Genomic DNA, 14,414 nt, shown 5'->3' with positions numbered 1-14,414 from the left:
CACCCGTCTCTGTCTGGCTTCTACTGGCTATCATTCCTCTGCTCTCCAGAACATACCGCTCCTCTCCAGGCTTTCATCCAACTACTTCATACTCTCACTGCAGAACACAATGTCATCTGTGAGCATCACAGTCTACAGAGACTCCTGCCTGTCCTCATCTGCCATCCATCCATCTCAACTGCAAACAAGAAGATGCTCAGAGACGATCCCTGATGTAATCCAAACCCATCTGTCACTTCTACCACACACCTCACAACTTCACCACCCTCACTCCTCATACAGTACAACACCCTATCATATGCTTTCTATAGATCCACAAAACCATCGCACGGCTCTTTTCGACACACTTCTTCCTCAGCACTCTCAAACCAAACATTTAATCTGTGGTTCTCTTTCTCAACAGCCATGCTGCTGTTCACTGATCATCAACTCTCTTCTTAACCTAACTTCAAGAACTCTTTGCCGTATCTTCATAATATGGCTCATGATCTTTATACCTTTGCTACATCTCCACACTCTTGTTTCTTGGAAAGCTGTTATTAATGACTTGTTGACCTATACTCTGTCAAGCATATCTATCATGATTGATATCAACTCATTTAGAGCCAGAAAGAACATTCCTCAAAGGAGGTAGAAGCTGTAATCAGTGTAATCTGTAATCTTTTTTTATCCAGGTAAAAAGTCTCACTGAGATGAAAAATGTCTTTTTCAGGAGAGAACTGGCCAACAAGGCAGGAGAAATCGCAAAATATATAAACTCACAATTCTATTAAGACAATTTAAGTTGCTAAAAAAGACTGAATTGATTTATTTTGTTAGAGCAGGGATAGGCTTAATAATAAATAATAACATGCTCTACTATCTTTTTCTGCTTTTTTAAATAAACCCATACATTTGAAAATTCATGGATAACAATAATTATATTTTAGCATTAGAAATATAATTTCAGTTAAAGATCTAACTCATAGTTAATCATTACAGAAACATAAAAAATGATTTTGTAATTACAAATACTCTTAATTTAGGGAAGCTGTGGCATAAACCTTACATTGGGTGGGGGTACTATAAATTTGTTAAGCACAAATACAAATTGCTGCAATTGCCAGATATGGCTCGATGGCACGCCAGTCTATGAAAGCATCTAAACTGAAACCTCAAAACTGTTGGAATAACAGCGAAAGGAGAAAACAGGAGTATGTAAACTATTTATCATATGACACCATATGTACATTTCATTTTGTTCTCAGTAAGAGAATTTGAAATATAATATATTTGGCCTGTATGTGCTAAAATCTTTAGTGCAGACGGCTTGATTACTTGCGTGTTCATACCAGTGATGAAGGTCTAACCATCACCTTAAGGACTAAAGGAGGAAGAGGAGGCTGTGATCATTTGACAGCTTAAATACAGTCAAACAAAGCCAGAAAGAGACAGCATGAGTTTATCTGCACCAGGAACCACAGAAGTGATCATTAACACATCAGGACATTTAATTTGAGTATTTTTTTTTTAGTATTTCACAGTAGAAACGAGTAAACACAATATTGTATTTATGAGGAATACTATTGTATTTGTGATTCAGCAAATACAATATTATTTGTTCTACATCTTTAATCACCTGCCTAAAACTTGAGATTATACCGTATGGATATAATAACACAGTTTATAATAATTACAGAAAGGTAAGACTTTACATTTAAGCGTGACAGTGTCACATAGTGGTGTGAACAGGAAGCTGTGGTGTGGGCAAGGACTGATCATTTTATTTTAAAAAGCCACTTCCTGGAGTGTTAACATCAAAAAGTGCAACTAAGACACTTTATGGTAAACTTTAGAAATAAGAACTTCCATTATTTTTGTCAGAAATGTGCACAGTTTTGGCACTGTTACCAAAAAGAAATATTTTTCTTTTATTCACCTCAACTCCAATGAGATAATGTTCTGCATTTAACACATGCAGATTTTTGCATAAAACACACCGCATCACAAAAATGAACAAGCAGGAAAGATTCTGAAAATTAATCTACAGCTGCAACATTTTGGTGCCACAGAAACAGAGATGAAAGCTGAAAACCTGTTGCAAGCAGACGCTGCAAAACAGGATAAGAACCACAGTTTCACAGAGGAGGCGAGTGGAAGTTGCTCAGTGTCAAAAGACAAAAAATATAAATTAAAAAAATAGAAAATAGACGTGCACAGACAAACAAAGCCACAAACACCGTACTATCTGGCATTTCACCTGTCCTTCCACTGGAACATCAACAAGCAGGGGGAGGGTTCAGGGTGTACAAAAGGCCTTTCAATGTGTAGAGTTGCAGCAAGAGCTTGGTTTGCATAGCTGGCAATAAGTTCCAAGTGGGCGTTAAATCATTCACATTTAATTCATTTAGTTTGAAGTAATAGTGCACGGAGGACACTGCAGTGGACCCTGAGGTCGAAACTGTTTTTCTACCAGATACAGAAGTTTATGATAAGAAAATCAAGTTTTTAGTAGTCCATCGATTTTTCTTAATATTGATAATGCCTTTATTTATATAGCACCTTTCAAAGCAAAGTTACAAAGCGCTTCACAGGACATGATAAGAAATAAAAACAAAACTTAATAAGAGATTAAAAAAATGAAACAACATGATAAAGACATTTAAAAACTCTGATTGCTGCATTTTGGTCCAGTCGTGCGAACAATGAGGAGACAAAAGCAGGCACTCTGTAACCATCTCTAGATTTCTTTTAGAAAAACCTGAACCTAAAGTTGCATGAGTCAGGACTGGACAGCTGAACTGATGTGCTTATTTAAGCGGAGGTTTTTATAATATTGGTCCAACACTCGGGTTGTTCCTTCACAGCTCTTGTTTACCATCAGTAGAGCGTGGATCTTTACATGGTTCAAAATTGTATATTAGTTTATAGAAAGCCATCCCAACTACTCTGTTATTAGTGCATATTGCTCCTCCACCTCTTTTCATCTGACTCTCCTCTCGGTTCATATCAGCGATGCAGATCCAGTCACCGTCTGCGGTCACGCACCACTTTGAGTGATCCACAGTATCACTGAAGGCCTCCCTGTTTGGAAGCTTTACTTCTTTCACATTGTACACATGGTTAGGGATGCTTTTACTGCAGTTAGAAGGCAGACTGCGATTGTGGTGCATCTTTCCCCAGCTCTTGACATACAGATTCCCCTTAATGTTTTTTGTAACAAGACCAGAGTAAAGATCTGTAATAGTATGGAAAACAAAACAGGAAAACAACACTATTAAGAGTGTCCTCTGCCCATACTGTGGAGAGTACAGTGTGTTTTATTGTCAATTTACAGGCTGAATTGTAGACATGCTCTGATGTTTGTGATCAACATGAATTTTCATCCCTTAAATCCTAAAATATGTCTTCTGTCTGAAAACACTTACCATCACCAAAGCGTTTGTATTTTGCAAAGCTGATGAAGTTACGGCCGCTTGAAGAAGTCAGCGTCGCCTGACTAAACCAGGGTTCCTTTTTCGGGTAGCAGTCGCGCTGTGCCACACATCGGAGTTCATTGTGAAAGGTTGTTGGGATTTCAGAGTCATACGAATAAGCATGGATGTACTTGAGCTGCACTCCTAAGAATTCAGATACAAGTTGTTAAGGTAAACTTTCACTAGTTCTATGAAACTGATTTGAGCTGTTTACCTGTTTACACACCTATTTCTTTGAACTGCTTAAACGGGTAAGTCACGCACATAAATGCTTGAGCGTTTGCATTTCCATTATCAGGCCAGAAGGCTTTACTGCGATATACTGGAAACTTTGGTGTACTGTGTGAAAGCCAAACTCCAGACTCTTTGTCCAACAACACAACTCCTGTAGAAGGTCAGAAACACAAACTGAGCTTTGCTACATTTGGGTCTTTCAGACAGAGAACGCCATCAGCTGAGACAATGTTGTACCCACCTTTACTGTGACCAAACGATGGAGGAGCAACATACGGCTTTGGAGGCTGGTCACTGTAGAGCATGTATCCAAAGCCTTCGACCTGGATAGACGAGCAACACCACAACAACTCTGAAATGGTATTCAGATTACACACTGTGCCATGCTAATGAGACTATAATACCTCACCTTTCTGTCATAGAAGTCAAAAAGAGGTTTCAGGGTGTTTGCGAGAGTGCCAGAAGCACTGTTGATGCTCTCTTGGCTGAGTATCCATCCGTTGGTACTCTCATCCATGTAAAAGTATGACAATCCAAGTTTATCCTCATTGGGACGCTTGTACAAAATATACCTAAAGAATGTAGATAAAGATGTTTTCTTATGCATTTAGATTAAACCCATTGGCAGAAATTCCAAATGTCTACAAACCAGTCAACTTCATCTCCTCTGTCATTCCTGCATTTTACCGCTGAGTCACACCCCTGAAAAAGGATCCCAACACTCAAGAGGAATCCCATCACACTTGTCTGAAACAGTCAAACATAACCGTTGCTAGAACCACAAAAACTAGGAGGCTGTCTGCATTCAACAACACAGTCACAAAGCAGAAGGTCTTTAATACAGTGTAGTGTAATTAAAGCCACCAGTAAACCTGCAGCTTCTGTTTAAACATAGATAAACTTTATCTGACTGACATAAACTTATGTCAGTTACTCCTTTACTTCTGCAAATCCTGCAAGCTACTTTAGACAGACGACTTAAGTTGCACCACTTACCACACATGTAACATGTCTCAGTCTGCTCACATCATTTACCAAACACAGCCTCCCAGCATGGCAGACTTTTAAGTTACAAATTTTCTATTTCTCCTTCTGACATTTCTGGGCCCCCAACATACTTTAGTTTATAAAATGGTGAAAGATGTATCAGTTCATCATAGCGGCAATAAAGTTCAAGATCTACCTCCATCATTCAGTTTCGAGTAACACAATATAGACTCTAAACATGTGAACAGGGTTTACGCTCTTATCTGGAAAACTTGTCATCACGTGACCTAATCTGTGTTTGTTTGATGAACGCTGCGATGTCAGGATTTCTGTTGTGATCCCACATCCGCGCTGACTTACTTTGTCTTTCTTATTGTAGCTATATGGTAGACGCTATAAGTAAAGGTCCTTGATGTAAACACTCTGTAAGTGTGTAAGACTTCTGCATTTCTGTCAAGCCACTTCCTCAGGTTACAAGAGTTCAATCGTCCACTACTGAAAAATATATTTGCAAGTCAAACTAACAGTGGACATTATATTATTATAATGCCAATAATGCCAAATCATGCAGCAGTATAAAATAGTCTGTTGCATTTTATAATAGTATACTTATTGGTGGGTGTAATCTAGGGTCAGTCTTTTAAATGGTCACTGCATTTATTTGACAACCAGTATTGTGTTTTTTTTACAGTGATTGCAAGACATATAAATCTGATAATAAGTTCTCCAGATCAATAAATGCATCAATACAAGTTTCATGTGGTAATATTCTGTTCACATTGTGTTTGATAAGCTATGATGTGACACACTGTACTCATGTACCGTATTTTTATACACAGGATAATATGCATTTACTTTGTGTTCAGTCTGTTTATGCAAATAGATAATCTCAACATTGTGCAACACACTGGGGTCAGTTGCTATTATTTGTAGAATATATTTTGAAATATGTAAACATTTACTTACATATCTATTTGTTTCCATTTTCCTTCTCAGTGAGCTTTAGATCTGTTGTACAAAGCTGCTTTGTCACATCTACTGCTAACTGAAACCGTCACCCATATCTGCATTCGATGTGTCAGCAACAACTTCCTTGTTGCTCAAAGCCGTCACCATAGATCTTCCTTTTTTGTTTTTTACAATGTTGCCATGCCTGTTTTGACCAGGTGACGCTGTAACGAGGCTTTGTGTCCTTCGAGCCCTGCATGGTCCAGTTTGACTTGCTTTTTGAAAGAATATATATGTGACTTTGTTTTTCTTATGTTTCTGAGAAAGGGCAGTCATTGTGAAACTGATGCATGGTTTAGCACAATCTCAATTACTGCACCCAACTGCAACCACATGGCAACATTTTAAGCATCCAGGTCCTCAATCAGTTAACAAGATTGTTTGCTGCGCTGGTAGAACCAGTTTTCTCATGCACATAGTGTATATGTAGAAATATATCAGAGTCAGGTGAAAAAGAAAGTTCAGTTCAAGTAAAAAACAGTCTTAGACCCTTAGCTTGTCTCATCATTATATAAATACAATTTGAGATGAACAAGAACATTTTTTATTGAACTAAAATGAAACCAGAATTCGGAAACAGTGTGCAAAAAATAAATAAATAGATTTTCCACCTTTACCAGCAATAAGTTGACATAATCATTTTCTGTATGACTTTATCAGTCTTTCACGTCACTGCGGAGTAATTTTAACCCACTCTTCTTTACAACATTGCCTCAGTTCATTGAGGTTTGCGGGCATTTGTTGCACAGCTTTCTCAAAGTCACGCCACAGCATTTCAGTCAGGTTGAGGGCCCAGATTGAGATTTGGCCACCTTGATTTATTTATTTATTTTTTACACTCATTCTGTTCTTGATTTGCTGCTTTGAATATGATTGTTGTCCTGTTGCATCACCCGATCTCAACCTAGTCCAAGCTGTCAGGCAGACGACCTCAGAGTACTTTGGTATCAAAAGACTTCATTGTCTACATCACCTGTCTACCTCCATGCTTGATAGGTGACATGATCTGTTTGTGCTGATATGCTGTGTTTGGTTTTTGCAAAAATGGCGCTGTGCTTTATGGACAAACATGTCCACTTTGGCCTTGTCTGTCCAAAGGACACTGTTCTAGAAGTCTTGTGGTTTACTCAGAGGCAACATTGCAAAGCTAAGCTGGGAGAGAAAAGGTTTTCTCCTGGCAACCCTTCCAAACAAGCCATACCTGTTCAGTCTTTTTCTAAGCAAGAAAACGACTGAACGTGTAACTTGTATTCATGGCTTGCTGAGCAAGTAAGGCTTGTTTTCTAACTGTGCTGCCATGAACTTTAAAATCTCCCATGCTAACCGAGGCCTGCAGAGCTGGAGATCTTGCTCACGGGTGTTTTGCAGTTTCTCTGAGCACTGAACAGTCTGACCTTGGGATGAATATACTGCGACATCCACTGTTGGGAAGATTGGCAACTGTCTTAAACATTTTCCACTTTCTCACTGTGTAATTTCTTATGTCTCTTCCCAGATTGATGAGGAGAAACATTTGCTTCTCTAAGATCATTGCTGATGTTTTCTTTCTTGCCATTATGTTACCTGATCTTACCTTCTTAACTCCTATGAAAGCATTAAGAGCATAGTGAGTTCTCCATTTGCTGTTTCTGCATTTTGACATAGTTTTCTTCACCTTTGTTCATTTGACCTTGTATTAACTTAATTTTAAGACCTGCTAAGGACCAGATGTGTTTTTTAAATGTCCCCCCGATAAGCAAAACCTTGTTGTTGAAAGAGGCTGTACTCTCCTTTTCATATGACTGTGTACAGTACATATTACTGGCATGGCTTATTGCACTTTACTGGATATTAGCTGCACTCTTTCTTCTCTAGTGCCTGCTCTAGTTTGCATGAGTTGTATCGAATTGTAGATAGTTGAAATATCATTTGAATGAATGTTATGAATCAGCTGGTCTGGCCATTAGGTGGCACTATTTACCCCAAACACTAAATACACACACAGTTACAGGCCAAGTGCCTTTTCAGTGGAAATAGAAACTGAACAAACATGATGATGACTACTCTAGAGGCACAAAATAAAATAAAATAAAATAAAATAGATTTGATTAGACTACATGTACCTCAGTCTCACTGAGCAGTAGACCAGATTTTAATGTTGTCAGTCTTTATTATGTTGCACATCATACTACAACATATGGTTCCATATATTTATTGCAGAACTTATAAAACTTAAAAACAACTTCAAATATGTAGCATCATAACACAAGTCCACATACTGTGCTAAAATGATATGAATACAAGTTCTTGATGGCACAATCAACAAAACACCAACAAACACCCAAATTCAAAAGAAAATTACAAAAGCTTTTATCTGTAGCACTAATAGTGTTATAGTTGCATCTCTGCTGGATGAAAGGAAGCGACTTAGATCAATAATTTTGTCTCTTGCTCCTTTTGTAAAAGGAACAAGACACTGTGCAGACATGGTTGTTTAAACACACAGCTGCTAACATCTCCAGCAACAATGTGCGGCTGTGATCTATAGTCTTACTAATCTTATTTCTGTTTTGTTTTATTGAATTGAAAGTATTATTTTTTTTATGTATTTATACTTGTGGGCTGCTGGTTCCATACAGCTGCTTTAACTCAAATAAAGGTGGATAACTAAGTGTATCCACCACATAATTAACATGCAGTCACTGCTATTTTTCAAAAGCTTATTCACCAGTTTAAATTGTAAATACATCATTATTGGTCACAGCAGATGGCCCCGCCCCTCCCTGAGCCTGGTTCTGCCGGAGCTTTCTTCCTGTTAAAAGGGAGTTTTTCCTTCCCACTGTCGCCAAAGTGCTTGCTCATAGGGGGTCATATGATTGTTGGGTTCTTCTCTGTATGTATTATTGTAGGGTCTACCTTACAATATAAAGCGCCTTCGGGCGACTGTTGTTGTGATTTGGAGCTGTATATATAAAATTTAATTGAATTATACACATACATTATTATATGTGAGTCTTTATGTCACTTCTACATAGCAGTCAACCCTGGAGGCAGAATCATAGTGTCTCGCTCTGCCACTGTCAGCCAGTCTCACACTGTCAGCCAGTCTCACACTGATTCTTAATCACTTTGCTTTTCCTTCTCAGTTAGCAATCAATGTACCAATCCACCACCTGCCTGAAGGCCTTATAAATCAAAGGGTTGGAGGAACAGATCAGACCGCCACCTCGCCACAGCTGGCCCATCTCTCTGTTCAGGTCTCCCAGGCAGGTCACCCGGTCCTCATAAAGTTGTGACACGCACCACTTTGAGTGGTCGTTGTGCGAATAAAACAGGATTGATCTGGGAAGCTGGATTTTCTTAATGTTCATGGTGTGTTTGGCCAGCGAGCAGTTGGAGGGCAGGTCGTGACCTTGTCTCTGCCAGGACTCCACTAAAAGGTCGGCGCCCAGTTCCTGAGCCACCCAGCCTGTGTAGATATCTGAACGAAAGCCAACAGAAAAACATGTAAGTACTAGAGTAGTGTCTGTACTAGAATCATTGTGTTAAATGAAACGTATAATGTTTTTATACCAATTAATAGCATTTTTCAAGTTGTTTTGGCAATTTCCCAAATGATATGAGAATAAAGAAAATGCAAACATGATAAGCTCACATTTCTTTTAGCATTATTAATGATTATGGTAAAATAAATACATTGTGAGCTCTGTGTTGTTTTCATGCATAAATATAACCTTTTTGTGGATAATTATTCTCTCTAAATAATAAAAATATACATATACACATACTGAGAAACAAAATACTGCATGTAACTATTCATACTAAGATCCACAGGTCAAAGCAGCTGTGAGTAGAGAGTACTTTGAAGGCCCCGGCTGGGACGTGATAGTGCATGTCACTGTTCAGAGACGATAGCGTGTCTGCGCCTGATAATCAGTGACTGTGGTCGACAAGTGAAATGTGCAAACATGGCAGTAGGCTACAGGAAAGAAGTCTGCTCTTCTAAAATATTGTACATGATGAGCAAGTAAATGGCTAAAAGTAAAAAAGGGCACGCGGGGTATCTTACCATCCACAAAGTTTTCAGATTTAGCAAAACTGACAAACTTTTCCCCTCCGGCTGAAAAAAGCTGCTGCACTCTCTTATTTGAGGACAGCTGTGGTTTGGAGTCTGCACATAACTGGGCCAGCTGTGGCAGGTCAGCCAAGAATGCAGCAGGAACAGAGCAGTTATAGAAACGTGGGTAAAGGTAGACCAACTGCTTTGCTGGAGATTGAAGAGGAGAGAAATGACAGATAATGTATATTAGATGGTCGTATAGCGAGAGTATTCCTTACAGCCGCAATGAAAATTTACAATAATGACACTGATATTGATTCTTTCACTGTTAGTCTCATCAAGTTTATTAATTAAATTCTTGGCAAATATTGAATTTTCACGTTCAAGGCTTTCTATATAGCAGATATTACATTTAGCTAAATTAAATGTCCTCTAGTCTTTCTTCACTGACACATTAACTTAAGTGGTAAAATGTGAAAAAATTGATTATTAATAAAAAAAAAAAAAAACTCATTCAAAATAAAATACTATTATACTGAAACTGTTATGATCAGCACAGAAACACTTAGAATAATTCCTAGTAGCTGAACATGTGTGGGGAAATCCCCTAAAGTTTCCCTTCAGACACGCTTCAGAGCAAAAAAAGTTTCTCAGGTTCATTATAATACTTGTGTGCAATGTGGGTTTTCCAAACAAAAGAAACAAATCACCTTATTAATAACCTTAAAATTTCATTTTACACATTTGCTGAGTGAGAAATCCAGAATAAAGCAGAGCAGCATAAAAACTCCAAATAATTTAAGACTCTGCGCACATTTAAAATTATTTTTGAATCTATATGTTCGATCTATAGAACATATAATCTATATTCAACAATTGAACAAATAATTCATCACCTTGAATTAAAGCTGAAAGTCTGGATTTCACTCACATCTTGACCCTTGATTCAAATTGCATCGTGACAGTGAACAGAGGCAAAATTACAAAAATTCTCTTACTGTCCAAATGTTTATGGACCTAACTGTATGTATTCATGTAAAAGAAAAAAGCTGATGATTGCTTTGTATTAACCAGGGGTGCCGAATATAAGGCCCAGGGTCCAGAATCGGCCCAGCCAAGTCCGGCCCACTGGACAGCTGTGGAAAATGTGAAGGAGTGCATCATTTTGAACATTTAACGGTATTTTCAAAGTTTTACAGTATTTCCTGTTGGTAAAGAATCTCTGTCATTCATACAACACCAAAGTAATTAAGTAATAGATCAACTATTAAAAGTTTTTTGTTTTTTTTTTACATATTTGTATGTTTTTTTCAGTGGGTTCACAGAAAAATGACATTTTCTTTGAATTAACAAAACTTTATATGTTGTAATTGTGGGCAATGAACTCCCAGAATCTATCATCACTGGTCCGACCCTCTTAAGATCAAAGTGTGGCCTACAATGTGAAATGAGCTTGACACCCCTGCAATGGTTGGTGTCACTGTGTAAATGTTTTCTTCTTTCTATCAAACAGAGTATTAAACGTAGTAAGTCTGACGATTGTGTGCCAAACTCTGTGCTTCATGAGAGCTCACCTATATGAAGAAACTGTTGGTACTGGTAGGTCACACACAGTGCAGTCTGGCCATAGAATTTGCCAGAGGAAGGGTAAAGGTACCCTTTCTCGGGGAAGGAGGGGAAATGGGGAATGCTGTGCGACAACCAGAAACCTTGAGAGCGGTCAAAGAGCAGTGCCCCTGCAGGACACACACAAACATACGAAAGTTGGAATGATTACACACAGATACATGCGAACCAGCACGCAGACGCAGAAAGATTTCCATCAGTTGTGTCAAAGCTGCTGATAAGAGTCAAATGCGCAGTTGGAGCGATCAGACAGATGGTCTTTGCCCATTTCCTCCCCCTACAACACCCTATTGCAGGCAGAGGAAACCCAGACCCTATTGATTTTTTCTTTTTCCAAAGCTTGACTAGCAGTTTGGAAATTCATCTGCCAGTAACTGTCACAGACACAAAACATGCTGTAACTTGCACTGTTGCATGTAGAATAGTTGTGGCTTATTATTACTATAACTGTACACTTGTACATGTACACAATAACTACCTTAATTTGCACATGTGTCCACAGAGTGAAGAAAAAAACTATGGCAGTCACAGTGCTGCTATATTTTCTACTAACAGTAAAATCTTTGGGAATAAAACCTGATGAATCTTGTTATGTGATCACAATAATGAATAAGAGTCTTGAGATAAAAAAGGAGTAATGAAGCAGATTTCTTCCTCCTGATTGTACCGTACCTTTAGTGTGTCCATATTTTTGAATGTATATCAGGTCTGGTGGGCCGTCGTTATAGAGTGCATACACTGAGGTGTTTGACTGCCAAAAAAACCCCCAAACAACAACATTTGTTATTTTATACAAGTGAAAGTTATTTATACCAGTTCTTTTATACACGAAGAATAATTGAGAGGTGACATTAGTGACCCCCTGCAAAACCAAACTGCTTATTACACCTTATTACACTTTGGTTTACGTTGATGGCAAATGGAATAGGAGAGCAAGTGAAAGAACAAAGAAGAAGAAGAATGCTACAATAACCAGCTAATGGCTTTTGTTTCATTCCTATATCCAAAGATATTTCAGAGAAATGCTTGTTTTCTGTCTGCCTGGGGAAAGTTAATTAAATATTTCCCAAATTAAATATTTTTTCTTCAGTTTATTTGGTCCTAATTACTTTAAGATCTTACATAAAAACAGATTTAAATACACTCCAAACTGGTAGTTTATGTTGTTTCTGACTGTTCTGTGTCAACTCAGTTCCTCATATTAAATAAAAGAGTTCCTACTCAGCAAACTGGCACGAGCATTATCTCCGATAATTCCCATTAACAAACTAAAGTCTCACTCATCATATAAAAACCCCCCAAAAAAGATGGAATAATCTCACCTTGTACTCTTTTCCCATGTAAAGCTGGTTCAGTGTGTTTGTTATGGCTCCTTGGCTGGAGTTAATCATGTATTTACTCATTTCCCAGCCTTCTTTTGATGAATCCAAGTACATGTACTCCACCCCGCTGCCGATGTCATCGATTCTGTGTTTAGGCAGTTTGTAGATGATAAACCTGGGAAGGAAAGAGACAGAAAATCACGTGTCTTTTCTTGGGAAAATTGAAAGAATCCGTAATCAGTATGAATACGGAGGCATTAATATTTAAAAATATCATATTAACTCACCAATCGACTGCCTCGCCATCTTCATTTCTACATGAAATGTCAGCACCACAAACTGTGCAACAAACAAGCACAAAAATCTGTGAGGATAAACTAAAGTGTGAGATCATCCTGAGTGACTCGTGCAGCTGAAGTCAACACAGCAGCGACTGACAAAAGGGAAATCTGAAATCTGCTGCTTTCTGATTTTGAAACCAGCACATCTGCTTTTAGATGCAAAAATGGGAAGTCATAAGATGTTGTCACATGACGGGAAAATACTGAAATGACTATGTCAGCAATTAAATGTTTTCAAATGTTTATAGATTATTTTTTTGCCAACCTTGACAGTAGATATGCTACTTTAGCTGTCCTTGTATTATTTATATATGTACTGTATGTTAATGTTTTTTGTGTAGTTTTTTCTTAATTATGCAAATTGCCCTCGTTACAACATCAAGTACTGTTCACACCTGATTACTGTACTGGACAGATCTTAATTTTACAGTGAAACCACATGTTGATTGTAAAAGGGGAAACACTTTAAAACAACTCATAGTTGAAGTCTGACAAAGTCACATCTCTGAGCCTCTTTTTATAATGTGCATAAGCCAAACTGGATTTCATAAGCTCATCCAGTTTATTGTTGAGGAAACTCTTTAAATATAGTCTTGGTAGCTGGGGATCGGTCCGCCTGGTCCTCCGCTCCTGGACGCCGCCCGGCACACAATGTACCCGACCCCTACGATGTCTCCTGCGGGTGGTGGGCCTGCAGGAAGATGGATCCATGTCCCTTTTTCGGGCTGTGCCCGGCCGGACCCCACGGACTAGACCCGGACACCAGGCACTCACCCTCGGGCACCCTCCCCGGACCTGGCTCCAGGGCGGGGCCCCGGTAACCCTAGGCAGGGTGAACTGTTCCCTAAGTGTTCTTCTCATAGGGGTCTTCTGAATCACTCTTTGTCTGGTCGCTCACCCAGGACCAATTTCTCATGGGATACCCTACTAGGGGACAGAAGCCCCTGGACAACACAACCCCCGGGATCCCTGGAACATCAAACCCCTCCACCACGATTAGGTAGCGATTCACAGGGGGGTCTGCAGGACCGGGAGGAGGCCCCGGGGCAGACCCAGGACACGCTGGAGAGATTATATCTCTTGGCTGGCCTGGGAACGCTTTGGTGTTCCCCCTAAGCTGGAGGAGGTGGCTGGGGAGAGGGAGGTCTGGGCTTCTCTGCTTAGCCTGCTGCCCCCGCGACCCGGCCCCGGATAAGTGGAAGACGATGGATGGATGGATGGATCTTTGAATATATTCAAATGGTGAAGCAACTAAAGCAATAAGATAAAAGTAAAGTATAAGTACTTTACAGCTGTGCTTAAATGTACTTATTTACTTACTGAGCCCACTTCTGTCACAAGGAGATATGTGACCGTGCGAGTATAAACGTGTAAATAAGTAAACATATAAGCAGATGAGTAA

At 39.0% G+C, this 14,414-nt stretch overlaps 2 protein-coding genes across 3 annotated transcripts; both read right to left on the bottom strand.

The window, feature by feature from the left end:
• Positions 1 to 1,487: 1,487 nt before the first annotated feature.
• Positions 1,488 to 5,781, bottom strand: LOC116333078 (deoxyribonuclease-2-alpha-like). 2 transcript variants are annotated; one of them, XM_031756222.2, is made up of 7 exons: positions 5,643 to 5,781; positions 4,339 to 4,436; positions 4,099 to 4,261; positions 3,931 to 4,012; positions 3,682 to 3,840; positions 3,408 to 3,599; positions 1,490 to 3,217 (listed from the first exon to the last, which is right to left on the bottom strand). In XM_031756222.2, exons 1-7 carry the CDS (start codon positions 5,658 to 5,660, stop codon positions 2,841 to 2,843), a joined length of 1,089 nt encoding a protein of 362 aa, XP_031612082.1. In that variant the 5' UTR covers positions 5,661 to 5,781; the 3' UTR covers positions 1,490 to 2,840. The 2 variants fall into 2 exon arrangements, with proteins under 2 accessions (XP_039454527.1, XP_031612082.1); XM_039598593.1 differs by lacking the exon at positions 4,339 to 4,436 and having other exon boundaries at positions 1,488 to 3,217; positions 5,643 to 5,751.
• Positions 5,782 to 7,859: 2,078 nt separating this feature from the next.
• dnase2b (deoxyribonuclease II beta) lies at positions 7,860 to 14,105 on the bottom strand. Its single transcript, XM_031756165.2, has 6 exons — positions 12,959 to 14,105; positions 12,672 to 12,846; positions 12,022 to 12,100; positions 11,298 to 11,459; positions 9,733 to 9,930; positions 7,860 to 9,144 (listed from the first exon to the last, which is right to left on the bottom strand). Exons 1-6 carry the CDS (start codon positions 13,063 to 13,065, stop codon positions 8,810 to 8,812), a joined length of 1,056 nt encoding a protein of 351 aa, XP_031612025.1. The 5' UTR covers positions 13,066 to 14,105; the 3' UTR covers positions 7,860 to 8,809.
• Between the last annotated feature and the right edge of the window lie 309 nt (positions 14,106 to 14,414).

This window comes from Oreochromis aureus, linkage group 15 (genome assembly GCF_013358895.1).
Source record: "Oreochromis aureus strain Israel breed Guangdong linkage group 15, ZZ_aureus, whole genome shotgun sequence".
Lineage (NCBI taxonomy): Eukaryota > Metazoa > Chordata > Actinopteri > Cichliformes > Cichlidae > Oreochromis > Oreochromis aureus.
The sequence above is the reverse complement of the archived record's forward strand: the minus strand, read 5'-3'. Positions and strand labels throughout refer to the sequence as shown.